Genomic DNA, 19,362 nt, shown 5'->3' with positions numbered 1-19,362 from the left:
CGGATTCTCTGTAACTTGAAGACTTTAAACCATGATTTGAGGACATCAGTAAGTCAGCCAAAGGCTAGGGGTCTGTTATAGGAGTGGGTGGGTGAAGTTCTGTGGCCTGCGATGTGCAGGAGGTCAGATTAGATGATCATGACTGTAAAGTCTCAAAGTCTATGATTCAACCTGAGGAATAACCAGTGGGCAGAAGAGGAAGGAAATGTGGATGTAAGGTGGTCAAATTCTTGGTATCAGGTTCAGTCCTCTGGGACTCCGGCTCCTATCTATCTCCAAGGATGGGAAACTGACATTGGTCCCTTAGTGGCAAGCGGGCTGATTGTTGAGGCTCAAGGAAAGACTTTAATGGATAGTCATTTGAGAATTACCCCTCCTGAACATCTCTTTGTGTGCGCTCACCAGTGGTATGTTACATTATACTGGCCAAAGTGCATCCTGCTTCTAAAAATTCCCCCTTGCAGTTTTAATTAGATGTGGCGAGTCTTCTCCACTTCCTGTCCTAAATAGCGTAACGTGTTGCTGTGCCCTGTTAAACAGCAGTCAGGGAGGACGACACTGGGTATAGTTTATAAAGCACTCGGGGATTGTTTGGGGTGAAAGGAGCAATCACAAATCAATGAAAGTGCCACATTCTGTGGGCTGGGATGAGCTTACTCCTGGGGAAGGAGGACAAAGTGACAGGAGAGGCTGGGAGATTTTTGACCCTGACAAGAAGCAGCAGCTGATACTTGGACATTATCATGTCTACAAGAGCGGCAACTATAAGGATTTCCTGGTGCCAAGCAACATAAATAGCATGGGGGTAGAGTGTGTCAGGAAATCGAGTTCACTACTGCCATAATACTGAATGAGCGCTAATAAGCACACCTTCCCCAGCCCCTGTGCAGGATACAAGGCTGATCCAGAGACTTACTGGGTGGCGGGCTACTTCCCCTACAGCACCATGCATTGGCCATGGGTGGTAGATAGAATACGGGGTATGATCCAACCTGGCAAGGACAATGCTGGTTACAGGAGGTGATAGGAGTTCCTGCTGCCCCTCTATGAGTAACGCCACTCTCCTCTTCCTGTCCCCAGGGAACACCATCACCATGCCAACTGCCTCCGGGGCCAAAAAGCGCTTCTGGATCATCGAGGATATGTCTCCGTTTGGCAAGCGCCGCAAGACAGCCTCCTCACGCAAGATGCTGGATGAGGGGATGATGCTGGAGGGTTTCCGACGCTATGATCTCTACGAGGACTGCAAGGACACCAACTGCCAGTTCTCCCTCAAGGTCACCCACTACCACTGCACCCGGGAAAACTGTGGCTACAAGTTCTGTGGCCGCACCCACATGTACAAGCACGCCCAGCACCACGATCGCGTCGACAACCTGGTGCTGGATGACTTCAAGCGCTTCAAGTCCTCACTGAGCTGCAACTTCCCTGACTGCCAGTTCTCTGGCAACAGCACGCACTTCCACTGCCTGCGCTGTGGCTTCCGCTGCACCGACAGCACCAAGGTGACGGCCCACCGCAAGCACCATGGCAAGCAAGATGTCATCAGTGCTGCCGGCTTCTGCCAGTTCAGCTCCAGTGTGGACTGCGAGGTGCCCGATTGCAAGTACAAACTCAAGTGCTCCCACTTCCACTGCACCTACCCTGGCTGCAAACACACTGTGGTGGGCATGTCACAGATGGACTCGCACAAGCGCAAGCATGAGAAACAGGAGCGGGGGGAGCTGCCAGCCATCTCACCTGGCCCCGAGGGCCTCCATCACTCCACCTTGGAGTACGACGTCCAGAACTCTTCCGTCAACCTGGACAGCTCCCTCAACCTCAGCACTGATGCCAACAGCTCCCTCTTCTTCCTGCAGAACGCAGCTGGCGTGGGCCTCAATGACTCCTTGGACCTCAGCAAGAAGCTACCGGAGGCTGCTGCTGGCCCATTGCCCAGCAGAGCAGGGACAAGCCCTCACGAGAGTGGGGTGATGGTATCCAACTCTGGCGATGTGGAGGACGAAGATGACTCATCCCAAGATGAGGATGAGGAGGAGGAGGAGATAAATGAGGAAGAGGATGATGATGATGAAGAGGATGACGACGATGATGACGATGACGAAGACGAGGAGGAAGACCTGAATACAGACTCTGAAGAGTCACTCCCCGATCCTGAGGGCCTGGCCACTAAAGAGGATGGGGAAACAGGGGAGGCCTCCACTTCCATAGACCACAGCGATGCTTCCAGGTCTCTGGGCGAGCCAAACCCAGACCTCACGTCAGCCCCCACTCCTGCTCTGGACCCCACCCTTGCCCTGACCCCAACCCACACCCTCGCACCAGCAGCTTCTCCTTAACCTTAGAGACAGCAGGAGGTTTGGTTTTGCTCTTAAATGAAATTACTAAGAGGACCCCTTATGAGGCGAGAACAAAGCACCGGGATGGTAAGCAACAAAACGAACTCCACACCGCACGCACGAGGCCCCACGGGCTCAACAGGACAGACATGGTCGCATGGGGCCAGCGCACCATCACTTCATTCTGCGGATGACAGAAGATAGGGCAGGATGCAGAGACACAAAACCCTTCTAGATGGACACTAGCTCTGAGGGTGACATCTGCTCTCCTTTCCTTCCCCCATTGTAGGGCGTGTGCCCACTCTCGGGACCCCTTCTTTTGGGGTGGGTTTTTCCCCCCTCTTTTATTTCTGGATTTTATTTTTCCATGTTTTTAGTTGTATGATACTAATAATAATCTCTACTCCTCGGAAGGGAGGTACGGGGATGGCAGGTGATAAATTTTAGAATTATGTGGGTTTTTTTAAGCACGTGGAAGGAACTGGTGGCACAAAGGCAACTAGCTAAGCCTTTACCAGTGTAGGGGGGAGGGAAGGGGTGTCTTTTCCCCCCCGGCATTAAATAAATGGGAGAGACTGATGCACCAGACAGCAAGGGTGGGAGGGGGTATTTATTGTCTTACAAATGAGGAAGCATTAATGAATCAGCGGGGCTGGGAATGGAACACTTCTCTGTTCTTCCAGAGCCTCTTTATTATTATTAATAATAATAATTTTTTAAATGCTATTTATATTGTTGAGCTTCCCTTTGTCTAGAACTGTCGGAACAGCTGTAGGTCACCTCCCCCAGCTCCTGCTGATCTCCTGGTAATGGTATAGCTGCAGTCATGGTAGGGAAGTTCGCCATATGGCGGTTAAAGGGTCTGTCACTCACACTGGAGGACTGGGGTTTAACCCCCACTCCCATCCCCAGGTGCTACCCCTCTTTCTCCAGGTTTAGGCTCTTTTTGGTGCTTCAGAGAAAGCACCCCTGTCTCAGGCAGGCTGTGAATGGAGGCAGGAGCAGAGGGTGAGATTAGCATCCTTTGCCTTGGTGCAGCTGGAGCGGAAGAGCAATGCCTTGCTAAATGCCACCTGCCCCCTGACGCAGGGCGACTGATTTTTTTAAATGATGAGCAAGCAGTGTATCCTCAGTGTTTTCCTCCTCAAGGTGAGGGTGGGCAAGTAGATTCTGTGCAAAGGCTAATGCATTTCCCAAAGGGAAGAGAGAGTGAAGCCACCACCCACACAGAAAGGGTGGGGGGATTAAGGCAGACACTGGGTTGGCAGTGGGACGACTTGGCTCTCTCCTCAGATGCTGGATGGAGAGCTATTGGTTGCTCAGGTCCTGCACCCGAATAGCCTTGGCTGCTATCCTGTGGCATGGCAAGCAGTGCTACATGCAGTGCAGCAGGGTGTCAAGCCTCCCCACCTGGGCGAATCGCACCCAGGCCGGCAGCATGGTAGCTGGACAGACCTACAGCACTCAAATGGTTACAAGCTCTCCCGCTGTTCTCTTTCCCCGACCCCGCCAGTAAAGGGTTTACACACACACACTACAGGAGACTATCCAGCATTCTCACAGATGGCAGTTGCTGTTTGACGCCCAAGTCCTGAGACAGAGAGCTTGTCTACACGTGTGCACTGGCCTTAGAAGGACTAAAGGTGGGAATTACGCTTGATGCAGTGATTTCAGTGCCAGCGTGTAGACCAGCTGGGCATTTTGTTCCCTTGTGTCTAAGACTTGGCCCTTGTTTATTTTGTTCTGTTTTAATTATTTTTTTCTAATAACAAACCCCCTAAGCCCAAGGAATCCCTGTCATTCATTCTACCCTACACAGAAAGAGGCCTCAAGCAGTTTGGGTTGTTTTCTTATTATTTCCCTAAAGAAAGAGCCAGCGTGGATCTGGGTCCGAACGATAGATAAGCTCCTCGGCTGTTTAAATGCAGGGAGATGTTCAGATAATGATGCTTAAAAAGGAAAGCGGGGAGGGGAGGAGAGAAAAAGGAAAAAAAAGTAAGAAAAAAAAGATTGTACAGTATTTTTCCTTTAAAGGTTATTCTATATAGAACAAACAGAAACAATGCCTGCCGGAGGGACACGGGCCTGCCTTCTGGATAGCCCTTAGAGCCTAGATGTGGTTACTTGTGTGCAATTTTTTTTTCTCTTTCAGGGTTTGGGTTTTTTTAGCATTTATTGGTAGGGAGCAGCAGGGGGGAGGAGCCTTAACCCCATGGTTTGAGGCTGTCTTCATACTCCTAGCACTGACTGGAGCTGCACGATTCCGAATTTTAACTTGAATTTTGTAGAGATGAAACAAACAAATGGCGGTTGTGAAAAGAAGTTTGTAGTTCATGGTGGGGGTTTGCTAGCGGTTATTTGTGTGGCTTTTATTTTTCATATGGTTTTATTTTTGTTACTCCCCCCTACGCCTGATTCTTGTTTTCTAGTACAGCCCCCATTATCCCCCCCATTACCAATATAAGGAAGAGAGCTTCCTCAGTGGGTACAGAGAGGGACTTGGGGCATGTTGTCCCAGAGCAGGATGGGTTAGATTGGCTGTACTTAGAGCATTTAGCTGCAGGTTTTATACTGTGTTGCCCTTGTCCAAGCACTTACTTACCTACTAGCTTGATGGGTGCTATAGAAAACCCTCTAGTCCTAACATGGCTCCAAACCTGCAAATACACACAGCAGTGTGTAATTTCCACCAGTGAAGTCAATAGAGTTTTGCCATTTACTTAAATAGAACTATCACAAGCTTAGAACTCCATACGCTCATAAGAGTGTTCAGGACTGAGGGGGCCACTGGAGGAGATAAGATAACAGAGATGGATAGCTCCCTGCAGCTAGTGATTGAACATGGCCAAGCCCTGTTTTAAAGCAGCTCCACTGGGACCTCTTCTTGCTGCTGTAAATCAGCTATGAGCCTGTATCTTCAATTTTGCCTCAAACTCACTCACCTCCACTGACTGCATCCTATAAGGTGGCAGGCGAAAGCAGCTGTGTAGGGCAGAGGTGTGAGAAGACAACCACCACTCCCTCCCCCACCATCAACCCCACAGCACCTCAAGCAGGAGCTGTGTGCATGACTCATCGCTGTCTCCCATCTCTGACCCATACATCAAACCCTCTTCCTGCCAAGCCTCCACCCACCTTAGATAGTTCTTATTTTCAGGAGCTGGCACTGGGAAAGGACAGGCTGGTACCAGATTCAGCCTGGCCAACAAGGGCCTGATCTGGCAACAAGCTGAACCCCCGCACTGCACTCACTGAGAGTGCCCACCACCTCAAGATGGGGCTTCAGGTTGACCCACCCTGCCTGTCCCTGATTGCATTTCCTTTCTTTCTTTACAACTGAAAAATCAAGATGGGTTAAACCCACCAAGTCTTTTTTGCCACATAAAGACCCTGATTCAACAAAGCCTTTAAGCATAGGCTTAAACATGAGCTTCTAGTTAAGCATATCCTTAGGGGAGTTGCTGAACAGGGATGGATTTAAGTGCGGTCCTGAACTGAGGCCATGTACAGGACTCCAGTTCAGCAAGCTGTGAATGACTTTAAGCACTGGAGTCAGTGTGGTTGCTCATATGATGAAATTTAGGCATGTGTTTAAAGTAGCTTGCTGACCTGAGGACCAGGGAATTCAACTGACTAATTCGGTCTTGTCTCTCCCCTACCTAAGTCAGTCTGTTCAAAAACACACAAACAAAAACCCCAAAGGCCCTTGACACAAACCCTCCTGATTCTGCCACCATTCGCTGCTGAAGAGAGAGAAAAAAATCAACTAGGCCGTAATAGACACACACTCAACTGGATTAATGTCTGTGTTGAAGGAATTTTGTAAAAAAAAAAGAAAAAAAAAGAAAAAAAAAGTTTATTTTTAAACTTTTTTTCAATGTAGCAAAAAAACAAAACAACCCCTCCCCCCCCCCCAAGATTTAAAAAAAAAAAAAAGGGAGGGAGAATTTTAGCCTTTTGTAATATCCATATTGCACACTAGGACTATAAGCCATTGCTAGCTCATTTTGAATTTTAAATGTGTAATTTTGTTTTGTTTTGTTTTGTTGTTTTATTTTTATTTCGATGGGAGGGGGGAGGGAAATTAATGCTTGAACCACCAATGCTCTTTTTAATGTTTTATAAATATGTATGTGTATATATATAAATATAAAAATAATATGTATGCACATATATATGTGTGTGTGTGCATATATCTATATGTATATACATATATATATAGATATATAGCTAGATATATATAGGTTTTGAGACAAAAAAAATGCAGAAAGTGAAAAGAAAATAAACCACCCTAAACAGGACGGTGTGCTCTGATTTACTTGAATCTGGTCTCTTCGGCACCTGCATTATTAAGAACTGAATATTTTTCCACTTGAATTTAGTGATATTAGAAATTTAATATATGTGTTTTATTTATTTGATTTTTTTTTTTGCATGACTGATGCAAGGTTTGACATTTTCACTCAATAAAAACTGGAAAAAAACAAACAATCAACCAAACAAACACATTATGAAGTTGCCTTATTCATTGGGTTTGTCTGTCTCTGGCTTGTTTATTTTTAAGGCTCTCAAAGGTTTCTGATTGGTTGTGGTTTCTTAAGACCCCCATCCTGGTACTGATACCAGTACCAGGGCAGAGCCTCTCTATTAACCAGCCACGATTGGCACCTGAGTGATGTTTTCATCTGGACTCAAAAGAGTTGAGGAGCTGAGCGCTACTGATGATGCCCCCCACTCCTGCAAACATTTAAGCACGTGAGTAATTTTACTTAAGTCACTGGGGCTACTCACATGTGTAAAGTGTATTCATGTGCCTTCAGTGTTTCCAGGACTGACTAGCCTACCCAAGCGAGAACAGGGACCTCCTGGAGTCATGAGATTGAGATGTAAAGGCAGCAAAGCGTTCTGAGGCACCTTCTGGACTAACAGACATATTGGAGCATGACCTTTCGTGGGTGAATACCCACTTCATCGGATGCATGTAGTGGAAATTTCTCCTCCCTTGGTGTTCACACCTCAACTGCTAGAAGAGGGTCTCATCCTCCCTGATAGAACTAACCTCATTATCTCCAGCCTGATTCTTGCTTGCATATACATACCTGCCTCTGGAAATTTCCACTACATGCATCCGATGAAGTGGGTATTCACCCACGAAAGCTCATGCTCCAATACGTGTTAGTCTATAAGGTGTCACAGGACTCTGCCGCTTTTACAGATCCAGACTAACACGGTTACCCCTCTGAGACTGAGATGGTGTTGGGAAAAGGCAGGCACCTTTGTTGGAAGGTTACACAAGCTAGCTTCTATAGACTGCAGTGTTTAAGTCCTATGCCAGTGGTTCCCAAACTTGTTCCACTGCTTGTGCAGGAAAAGCCTCTGGCGGGCCGGGCTAGTTTGTTTACCTGGTGCATCCGCAGGTTTGGCCCATGGCGGCTCCCAGTGGCTGTGGTTCACTGTTCCAGGCCAATGGGAGCTGCTGGAAGTGGCGCAGGCCAAGGGACAAACCGGCCCAGCCTGCTAGGGGCTTTCCCTGCACAAGCAGCGGAACAAGTCTGGGAACCACTCTCCTATGCCATGGTCGGGCTGGTAAAGAACCCACTGCCAGGCAGGGCAACCAACCAACAGGCAGGAGAGAGCCCAAGTCCATTCTGACATAAATTGCTGTTTACCTGACTTTTAGCAGGGATCTGCCCACATCATGCTGCATATCAGGAGGCTGGCGTGACTACCCCCTGGGATGAGATGCACAGGCTGTTGCTTTGAGCAGGGCATTCCAGCGCTGCCCAAGTGTGATGCGGCACTGCTCCAGAACAGCAGATCCTGCAGTGCTGATTGCTGGCTGGAGAAACAGATACTAGATTAGCTAGAGCCCCAGTGGATGTGCAGTACAGTTTGCTCATGCACCACTGCTGTATTCCCAAACAAGAATTATTCCAGGCCTGCCCACTTGGAAAGAGGGATGTGCCATCCTTTCACCTCAGCTCACATCCCCACCTCTACACTATGTAATAAAGCTGTCCTCTGTTCAGCCTGTGTCTATAGATCCGCTATACCTAGGCAAAGGAAATTCCGCTGAACTGATGTGCTGCCTACATGTCTCATCCCGGTACAGTGAAACCTGCCTTAAAGGGCCATACTCAGGCCCAACACAAATCTGCCTGCCTGCCAAGCAGGGCTGGGACTGATTGTCCTCAAAGCACACATGGCCCCCAGACACTGAAGGCAGGCGTTTGACTCTCACAGCATTCATCACCTTGCAGCCTTGTTCCTCAGCCTTGGCAGTGCCAGATGAGATGCTCCTACAGGCAGGCCCAGCCCAGAACCGTGCGCCTGGGCTAACCATTTCCCAGTCCCTCCAACCCCACCACAGTCCAAGCAGCTCATGTCACTCAAAAGAAAGCAAAAAGAAAGATGCCCCCGCTTTGCCCCTCCCCTCAGCTGCCCCTGGCAAGGTGTCTATTTGTGCCGCGTTGCCCACTCTGCCACCCATCAACATGAGCCCAGAAGCAGCAGTGCAGAGCCTGCCAAACGTTGCTGCCTTGGCAGCTGCTGCTTCCTTGTTAGCGGAGGGGATTAAGACTCCTCTCTCTTTCAAAGCCCCCTGGTTGCACCGCTGCTGCTCCCAGCCATCCTGTTTTCAGATGTCATTAGCCGAACACGCTCCTAAGCCGCCCTCAGAGCACAGAGGTTTGTCATGCTGGAGCTCTGCCCATAGCACGTGGGACATTTCGAACAGGCAGGCAGGCGCTGTCACACACACACGCATGCAGCTCGGAGGCTCGCGTTGGGACTTGCCTGCTCTTTGTGAGGCACTCATTGCACTTAAATAAAAGAGTGAGTAATTTATGGGAGACAAAGCAAACTCAACAAATTAAAGCCATTGCTGCTACACTCGCTTCAGGCCCTCGGCACTAGAGTTAGGGCCTGACACCCACAGCCTTCGGTGCATTTCAGCACACAAAGGCTGAAATGCACAACACAAACTTGGGGATGCACTGCCTTACCCTTTCCAAACAAGTTCGCTCCCCTTCACCTGCTGGACATGGCTACAGTACAGGCCTGCCTGACAGTAAATAAGGACCATGCAGCGTAACTGAGGACACACGGGTTTCCCCTTCCCCTAAGGGGCAGCATGAGAGAAATCAAGAGCTCAGGTTATCAGTGTTAGCCTGAAACGGGGTACTGGACAGTGTGGCGGTACAAGGCACCGACATTTGCTCTAGCTACAGGCCAACCCCAGCCTCTGTCTGAACAGGGGAAGTATAACGTACATTAGGAAAATGGTGCTTTTAGTTGTGCCTCTCCTGATGCCCCAGAACTGCATAAGTCTGAGCTACAGCAAGCTCTGCTTTTTCTCATCAGGTACCTGTCCAGCTCAATCACCAAAAGCCAGAGCCAACCCTTGACCTAGCAAGGGCCACAGAGAGCCAGAAACCCAGGGAGCGAGCCAGGCAAAACAGTCACTGTGTGTTGCAGCAGCCAGAGTGCGATTAGCCACACCCTAAGGTGTGCGGAGCCATAGCTAGTGCCTAGAGAGCTGCTCCTCACAGCTTGTTCAGCTGAGTAGAAAATGCAGTAAAACGTGTTTTAGTCTGGGAGGTAATTGGCAGCACAATGCCTCCTACACCCAAACTGAAGCAAATTCAGGACTTTTGTAACTTCTTGGGAAGAGGGAGAAGCAGCCATCTGGGCTTCCAACTGAGCACAGTCTCTCTACCCCAGCCGTGGACAATCATGCAGAAGCATCATGGGAGTTCCAAAGCGTGGGGCACTTAAGGGAGGCCCAGTGACTTGCTATAGACGAATCATCTTCAATTACTTAAGCCAGGCCTTCAATCATCTTGAGAACCAAATCTGAACTGGTCCAGTCCCAGCTTCGCAGGGCCCAGGCCTGAAACAACAAGGCAGGGACTCTAGTCAGAAATGTGGGGCATTGGTAAAGCTGGGTGGGAAGCCCAGGAGTGAAATAGCTGGAGGAGCAGTACGTAAGGCTTGAAGCACTGAGCAAGCTTCTGCCACAAACCTCCAGGCTCCTACTATTCATGACAAAGAACAGAGTATCTCCCACAGAAGGACAGGGATGGGGCCTGCTTGCCTCCTTGAAGGAGGGATAGCTCAGTGGCTTGAGCATTGGCCTGCTAAACCCAGGGTTATGCGTTCAATCCTTGAGGCGGGCATTTAGGGATCAGGGGCAAAAATCTGTCTGGGGATTGGCTCTGCTTTGAGCAGGAGGTTGGACTAGATGACCTCCTGAAGTCCCTTCCAACCCTGAGATTCTATGATTCTATTCTACGACAATGAAGAGCAACTCTAGAATGGTCTCCTGCTTGCACCATGGTCAGCTCAAGAGCTGCAGTTTCCCTGGGCAAGCTGGACACCAGAGAAGGGACAGACATACAAGAGAGAAAAGATGAATGAAGGCAGCTCTCTCCATGCTCTGGCATTGCCCTTCCCGCTCAGCCTTGGGCTGGAGGCCAGCTGCTACCTCCTGACCTCGCCCAAACATGCTACACCATGGGATTCATCTCCAAAGCTCCGGGAAAGAAGATTTTCATTGGGCACAATTATTGGAGGACCTTAGGGATGAAAAGGGTGAGGAGTTTGGGGTTATAATGCAAAACACTCCAGAGAGAGATTACTTGAGTGTCAGATGACAGCGAGAAAGGGGCAAGCGGGTTAAGATCAAACAGAAACAATAGGCTCAGAGTTTTGCAATCAGCCTCTCAAATCCCCTGCACATTTTTGCATAAATATTTCCCAGAGGTAAAATTTTACTCATGAAACAAAGTGCACCAGTTGCTCTGCACATACCATCTATGCCCCTGATTTGCACTCCCAAACCCAGCACCTTCACACATAAAAGCTCATGTCAACCACTTGCAGGTGCCATTTTGAAATCCCAGGGGAAGCCCCTTTGAAAAGGAAGCTCTTGGGGTAGCAAACTAGTTCTTATGTCGCCATGGAGCAGAGGGAACTTCAGGCAGGCGTTTTACAAAATGACAATAAAATCTCATTTCTTCTCCTATGAGAACAAACTTTAAAGCCATAGTCGAAAGTCCTTGATGAGCCTGTACCCACTCCAAATGAAAGACACCCAGGCTGCAGGGATATTATGAAAGTTTCATATAAGAAAAATTGTCTTTTTTTTGTACAGATATGGGAGGAAACTTGTGGATAAAGCCTAGGCAGAGTGAGTGTGTGCATGTGTGTATACACTCTACTGAGTGTATATATAAGTTATAATGTAAGTATAAGTATATAATCTGCTAACAGATTTATTTGGGCATAAGCTTTCATGGGTAAAAAAAAAATAAAAAAAAAATCACTTTTATCCACAAAAGCTTATGCCCAAATAAATCTGTTAGTCTTTAAGGTGCCACTGGACTCCTTGTTGGTTTTGTGGATATAGACTAACACGGCTACCTCCTGATATACAGGTCTGGGCATTTGTGTGCACATATAAAAGAGAGTGACTGTGTGTGTGTACATATAGTATGGAAGGGGGTCACTATGTGTATGCAAGTCTGTGTCTAAGTTTGTATGTATGTGACTCCACCTGCATACACATGTACATGCAGTATACAGGGTTGTGTGTATATTTGAATGCCAACTTCGGAAATGGCCTGTGAGGGTGCCTGCAGAGCATATGGGCATGCAAGTGTGAATGTGACACAGATCAGACTTGTGTAAGGAAGGGGGTGTGTGAGAGAGAGATGGTCTGGGTGTGCATGTGCACACAACAGAAAGGTGAGCGAGGGTGATTTTGAGTCTGTGTATTGTGGACACAATTGTGTCAAAATACAACAGTCTGGCAGGAAGCCCCAGCTTTCCCTCTCCCTGTCTCCTGAGCTGACCTAGCTGTGCTGGAGCCCAGAAGCTGACAATAACTAACTCTGTAGGGGGTAGAATTGCTGCAGGGGAGGGATTGTCTGAAAAACGCTTGTTGGGGTGGTGGCTAGGATGGCTATGCAGGCTCTGGAGCAAGAATGGGCTGAGATATAATCTCTTTTCCTTTAGGGCTCCCAACTCTGCAGTCCATTTGCTGTGAAGAGCTTTTTTCTCTCCTGGGGCTGATTTTTTTCACCTTACCCTGGTGGTGGCCGGGTGATCTCTATCCCTGGGCTGTGCCCTGGCCCATGGAGCATCTTCCCGGCACAGGTAATTTGGCCAATGGGGCAGCTTCCCTCTTTCCTTTTGCTCTTTTTTGGCAGGGAAAAATTTAAACAAACAAATGAAGAAACACTGAAGATTTAAGTAAACAGACAAAGATTTATCTGACAGGCCGTCTAAGCAGCCTTCCCCCGGGCCCTCCCCTTCCCAATAGCCACTATTTACTGGGGCAGTCTGGGGAGATGCTTTTCACGCTGTCTGGGAAACCAGACCCCCAACAGCATTTACTCTAAGTCCCAGCTGCCACAAGCAGGGACCCACCACCCAGGAGCTCACACCAGCACCGCCTGGGCAGGACCCCACAGCAAGGGGCTCATTACCATAATTGCCACGACCTGGGAGCTTTGAGCAGCCTCATACCCCCTTTGTAATGACCTTAAACAATCACATGTGGGGGGTATTAAAGGTAAAAAGAGGACTCTAAATAAGCCAGAAAGCCTCACACAGTGGGACACCAGCTCCACTGGAGAGAAGACAGATATAGGGGGCAGTAGGAATGAGAGGAACTGATATAGCTCTGCTCGAGTACCTCATCCACATTCACCTCAGCTCTCCCGGTTCCAGCCCCCAAACGCAGCGCCTCTCGAGTACCTCACCCATATACACTCCTGCTCTCCCAGTTCCAGCCCCCAAACGCAGCACCACTCGAGTACCTCACCCACATCCAGGCCTGCTCTCCCAGTTCCAGGCCCCAAACTCAGCGCCACTCGAGTACCTTACCCACATACACTCCTGCTCTCCCGGTTCCATGCCCCAAACACAGCACCACTCGAGTACTTCACCCATATCCACCCTGGCTTTCTTGGTTCCAGGCCCCTGACGCAGCGCCACTCGAGTACCTCACCCACATACACTCCTGCTCTCCCGGTTCCAGGCCTCAAACGCAGCGCCACTCGAGTACCTCGCCCACATACACACCTGCTCTCCTGGTGCCACGCCCCTAACTCATTTCTACACAAGTACCTCACCCACGTCCACCCCTGCTCTCCAGTGTGAGGGCCCTAGCACAGGTCAGCCCAGGCACTTCACTTGCAGCACCCACTCCCACCGTGAGCAGGTTATAGTCAAAACTCCCATAGGCCACACTGACCAGGCTGAGTGCCCAACTCAGACCTAGGACATTGGAGGGAGCTGAATTTTTGGCTGTCCCACATGCAGCACCTGGGCTTGTGAGGTTTCCTCAGGATTATCTCTTCCTGGGGCAGCGCAGTGGTACGGCTGGGACAGGAGTGAACCACTCCCCTAAGAATCATTGAATATCAGGGTTGGAAGGGACCTCAGGAAGTTATCTAGTCCAACCCCCTGCTCAAAGCAGGACCAATCCCCAACTAAATCCCCAAATACCTAAGTGGCCCCCTCAAGGATTGAACTCTCAACCCTGGATTTAGCAGGCCAGTGCTCAAACCACTGAGCTATCCCTCCTCCCTTAAAGTACCTGAGCTGCATCCCTGATGAGCCAGACTACTGCCACTTCCTGGCATCCCCCATGCTCCAGATTTGCTGTGAGGGCAGCAAAGAAGAGGACAGCCTATGCCATTAATCCATGGGTTTTACACACATGATTGAACTCAGCCTATCAGCCCCCACGAAGCAGGCAGCTTTACCCCAAACTGCCCCGGTTTTCAGCTGAAGAACCTGAGGCAAAGGGGGTCGTCTACACAACTTGAGGCCCACATACTCCTAATCTAACCACTAGACTGTACCCCTCCCCCACACCCCAAGCTCCTCTGATTATCAGAGCTCACTGTTCACTGGCGAAGGTAAAGCACAACACAGGAGCAAGCTGGTGAACAGGCAGAGGGGGCGGCGGACTCCTGCTGGTGATGGTGTAGCAGGGGTGGGAAGGCAGAGCTGACAGCAGGCCCTAAATCAGAGCTTGTCTACAGGCAAAAGTTGCACCAAGTTACCTCACCTTATCCTCTGTGTGGTCAAACTTACTTCAGCTTAAACCACTTTAAGCAAAACCAAAATAAACCTGGTTTAAACCGAAGTGAGTGTCCACACAGGAATTTGCACCAATTTAACTAAATCAGTTTAAAAAACCATTAAAGTTAATTAGTGCTATTTTCTCCTGTAGACAAGGCCTTGGATACTAGCTTACAGCACTGCAGGATAGTGTTGCATTTCTGCATGTTGGACAAAGAGACAGAGACAGAGCAGAGAAAGAGACAGCTGGACTGACTGACCAACAGAGAGATGCTGTACAAGACGGGCACAGTGACAAGAGACAGACAGTCCAGCAAAGTGACAGACAGACAGGTATACACAAAGAGAAACATGCATCAAGTATGCCAGTTGTACTTCTAGAGGTATTCAGTGAGCCAATCACCTCGCCTGTCAATCACAATCCTACTGAAAAGTAGGGGTTTTCTCTAAACCAGTCAAGAAAATATAAATCCCATCTCTTCTTTCTCTCTAATCCCACCAGATGCATTCATGCCACATCCGTGTCACACTAGATTCCCCATTCTCTGGAATCCAGGGGGATGGAAGACCATTAAGGGTTAAACCCTAAAGCAGACACAGAAAAGACAGGGTGAGGGCCCTGGGGGAGATTTCTAGTCTGAAAGACACTCAACAAAAATAAATTGTAATTGAGTTTAATAATCTTCCCCTTTCCAGAAAGGGTCTGACAGATGTTGCCTAGTGCTCACTTCTGCCCCATTTCAAATATTTTTACCTTATTTGGATGAAATATATTATTTTTCTAATTAAAGGATTTTTTTTCCTCCAAAGGGCTGGTTTTCTCCTCCGTCCAGCTGGTGCCTTTATTAGGTTAGTACTCCCTCCCTTTTGGGGATGGGATTGTTTTTTTCCCTGAGCCGAGAGAGACCATGCCAGCCCTTCAATCCACAAACACACAAGCTTAGCACTCCCGCTCCACAGGGAATCGGACTGGCTTTCTCGTCCCCTGCTCTCTCTTCCCCCGATGCATCTCAGCTATGTTTACTGTCTTATAGCAGCACAGGTAACTGCCAGGGCTGGGCAGGTGGAGGAGGCCTTAGATGCATATACAAAAGTCTACACCGGATGGACTCCTTGGGAAGCTGCAGTGTGGTCTAGTGGGCAGAGTACCGCACAGACAGAGGAGACCCAGGATCTACTCCCAGTCTGCTGTGCGATCTGGGCAAGTCACTTCCCCTCTCTGTGGTTCTGTCCCCCCGCCCTGCTTGCTCTGGCTGGTCTATTTAGATTGTCAGCTCTGTGAGGCAAGGTCTGTCCCTCGCCAGGTGTTTGCCCAGCACCATCTCCGCTGGCGGCTCTAGGCACTACCCTGATACCAGTACAACACACGTGAGAGCGTGCAGGTCAGGACCAGCTCCAGGCTTTGTAGGGGCAAGGCAGAGTAACAGAGAGGGGACCTACCTCCTCTCCTGGCTTTCATGGCCTGTTTCAGGAAACAGAGCTGAAACATGGCTTAGACAATGGGGTGGGCATCAAGGGACCCCACGAGCTGCCAGCATCAGAGGGAGCTGGGTTCAGAGCCCTATTCAGCCATATAGGCCCAAAGTGTACGGCAGGGTCACAGCAAGAGGTGGCACTAAGGCTGCTATGGTGCCTTTGCTCCCAAGAACCCACAGCCCTTTACTGATGTCACAAAGGGAAAATGAGGAGTCAGATTTCTGTGCTGGACCCTAGCAGCACCTCCCACCTCAGTCCTCCCAAACCAGACTACACAGGACAGACAAGGGACTACTCACCTTCCCTGCCTCAGGAAGCCCTCGTGGTGCTGACGCCAGCATTCCCACAATCCACTGCTTCTCTTGGCTATCACACACCCAGACGGGCTGCACCGCAGCTTGTGACCTCCTTGGGTCGCAGCACATCTCCAGCCAGGGCTGAGACGGCCACCGAGAGAAGGTGCCATCCCCCAGCAATAAGGGAAGGAAAACACAGCCGGAGTTAAGGGAAACCTTGTAGCTGGGAGAGGGCGAGACACAGCCAGATCCAACATGGCTGCCTCAGGGCTGCCGCTGCCTGGCTCAGCCACATGTAAAGGGCCAGTTCCAGAAAGGCATGCTGGGGAAAGGGTTCCTGAGACACTCCACCCTCCTGCACGGGGCATACCACCACTTTCTCAGTCTCACTCAGGAGGTAGCCTGGGGAGGAGGTAATGCTTCTTTGGGGGTCATATAAGGACCCTCAGTAGTTTTGCTTTGCAGTTCTTCTTTAAGATGGGGAAACTGAGACACATAGAGGTAAAGTGATTCAGCCAAGGCCACACAGCCAAGATTAGAACCCAGCACACTTTCCCTTATGCCTGGAACTGCCTCCAAATTGCGTATGCAAAGATCTCTCTCAGACACCATGGAACCTGCCTCTTCTAGGATGCATCCCATCTACCATCCCCTCCCACCACTAGACTAACTCAACTCCCAGTCTCCTTACTGCCTATCCCAAACTGCCTGGCTGATACTCTGTGAGCACACAAAGTGCTGGCTGCTCCCCACTTTGTCCTTTATGCCTGTCATCTCAAGAACTCTCCTGTCTCCAGCAGCTCACGAGGGTTGTGGGGTGGCACTTAGACTGCAGTGCACAGCAGGACACCAACTCTGGAGTGAGACCTCCCCAAAGCTGCCTCCCCTCAGTGTTAAGATGGTGGAGAGAATAGGCACTGGTTTGAGCTGAGCAAGGAACACCCAGCAACAGGGGATAGCCTGTTCCAGGTCATGTGAAGACAGGACAAGTGAGGAAAGAGACATGCTTACAAGTGGTGGCGATGGTAGGGAAGGCATGGGGAAGTGATGTGCTTTTGAGCAGATGGAAGCACGTGGGGGGAAAATATAAGGAAAATCTAAAGCAGGGGTGGCCAAACTGTGACTCGTGAGCCACATGCGGTTTTTTTACAGTTTAAGTGCAGCTCTTGGAGCTCCCCATGTGCCCCCCCCCCCACCATTTTCCACCTACCGGGGGGAGCTCAGGACTTCTGCCTTGCAGCGGGGTGGTGAGGTAGGGGCATCTGGCCAGCGGGGAGGGCTTCAGTAGGAGCAAGGCTGAAACTTGAACTCCAGCAGGCGCCTCCAGCTCTTGAACTTTTGAAGATTATTGTATGCGGCTTGGCAGGTCAGCAAGTTTGGCCACCCTGCTATAGAGCTACAATCACTCTCTCTCTCATACCCTCACACAAGAGGGGGCTCCAGGACAGAAGTGAAGTGTGCCAGCAGATAGCATATGGGAAACCCAGGATTACGGTGCCTGGCCAGCACTGTGCAATGGGGGAATTTGCACAATGCCTGGCTCCAGCCAGTCTCTCGCTTTCCTGAACTCCAAACTCACCTGGACAATCTTGCTGGGCCCAGCATGACTTTATGTTGTCTTGAGAACAGATCCCGGCTCGCTTGTCATCTGAGGTGGAGTCAGACAAAGACGACTTGGGGACGTCCCTCTCCTAATTCCTTCCCATGTTGGCACGCTTCCAGAGATGTCCTGGCATCTGTGCTGCTGCTGGACACTGGAGCATGTGTTCTTGTGCCCCCATACTGTCTGATGCAGCACAGGCTGTGTGCATCCACTCGGGGAGGCGGGTTGGTGGATGGGGTCTCACTGAAGTGCTTCTCAGCTGTTCATTGGGGGGAAGGCCTGGATCAGTGATCCTTCTTCTCTGCTACCCTCATCTTCTTCTACCTGATCCCCTCTCTTCATTCTGCACCAGCCTCCCTCCTTTGTCTCATTTGCTCACTCCTGACTTCATACCTTCTTCCACTTTGTCCTTTATGCTTGAACAGCCTCCAGATGCACTTATGCAAACCCCCTTCCCATCGACACCATGGAACCTGCCTCTTCCATGAAGCATTCCAGTTACCCTCCCCACCCACCACTCCACTCCTCCATCACGCTGCTCCACGGTGTGTCCCCCTTGGTGCGTCCCCCTTGGTGCAAGGGACTTATCAATCATTTGGCACAGTTTTCCTTTTTCTGTACAGTAAACACACACAGGAGGCTACTGGTGAGGTAATCTTTACCTGATAGACAGAGGCTGCTGTCATCTCTCTTGTCCTGCAGAGAAAGGGGTTCCCTTCTCAGGGATCTGTCAGCTAACGTGAAGGTGTTCCCAATGCATACTGACCACTGTATGAGTAATCAATTCCCAGAGCTACTGACTTAAGAAGCCAGGTCCCAGTAGGGGCCTGGGGTAGAAAGGAGGAGGTATTACGAACTGCAGGTCAAGCTCCACTGTTTGTCAGGACTAAAATACTGGCCTAAGCATCCCAGCATCAAGCCAAGGCAATCACGAAAGGCCCCTGACAAGAGCGGTTCCATCACCCTTCGTTAGCTTGCCAATACTTTCATTACGTGGATAGCTGGAAAGCAAAGACAAGATGTGATTGACATAGGAACTAATAGCACCCTGCATGCCTGGGAATAACTATTGGTAAGTAGGCCTGGCTCTCCAAGAATCTCCTGTGGATGTGCTGGGTCTCCTTAGACAGCACTTGTGAGCGAATAAACAGTATCAGCAGCAAGATGCCCAGAGTTAAGCTGAATGACCAACAGGAGCTCTGATCCTGCTGGGAGGGGACGTACACTGGGTAGAGAACAGGCAGGCTGTGACTTAGCGAGACAGCAAGGTTTTCAAGGCCTGATAAATTTGGGAGGGGGAGGAGAATCACTTTGTGCCGCTGCACTAGAAAGGAAAGCAAGGTTTGAAAAACCTGTAGCAAACACATCTTGTTAATGAACCAACCATCTACTGGGAGCATGGAGGGAAGGGAAAAAAAGCTTCGGGCTGCCTGTGCTGTAAACCTCGTAAGTCACTCCGCAAGGCACATACCTCAGCAACATATTTTCCACATTTCACTGACTGCTCTTGTCCAGGCACTTTCTATTTTCAAACCCTTCTATGTATATAAAA

At 49.7% G+C, this 19,362-nt stretch overlaps 1 protein-coding gene and 1 long non-coding RNA gene across 7 annotated transcripts in view; one reads left to right on the top strand and one right to left on the bottom strand.

The window, feature by feature from the left end:
- CASZ1 (castor zinc finger 1) overlaps positions 1-6,252 on the top strand; it is a 268,084-nt gene extending 261,832 nt beyond the window's left edge. For all 6 annotated transcript variants that reach the window (XM_075060343.1, XM_075060342.1, XM_032775447.2 and 3 more), the window contains one exon: positions 1,081-6,252. In XM_075060343.1, the coding sequence (XP_074916444.1) occupies positions 1,081-2,339 (1,259 nt within the window). In that variant the 3' untranslated portion in view covers positions 2,340-6,252. The remainder of the gene's footprint in view (positions 1-1,080) is intronic.
- On the bottom strand, positions 4,940-16,503 carry LOC116821930 (uncharacterized). Its single transcript, XR_004373049.2, has 3 exons — positions 16,211-16,503; positions 8,009-8,178; positions 4,940-4,996 (listed from the first exon to the last, which is right to left on the bottom strand). It is a non-coding gene; the product is annotated as an uncharacterized LOC116821930 (long non-coding RNA).
- Positions 16,504-19,362: the final 2,859 nt, after the last annotated feature.

Source organism: Chelonoidis abingdonii, chromosome 23 (genome assembly GCF_003597395.2).
Source record: "Chelonoidis abingdonii isolate Lonesome George chromosome 23, CheloAbing_2.0, whole genome shotgun sequence".
Taxonomy (NCBI): domain Eukaryota; kingdom Metazoa; phylum Chordata; order Testudines; family Testudinidae; genus Chelonoidis; species Chelonoidis abingdonii.
The sequence above is the reverse complement of the archived record's forward strand: the minus strand, read 5'-3'. Positions and strand labels throughout refer to the sequence as shown.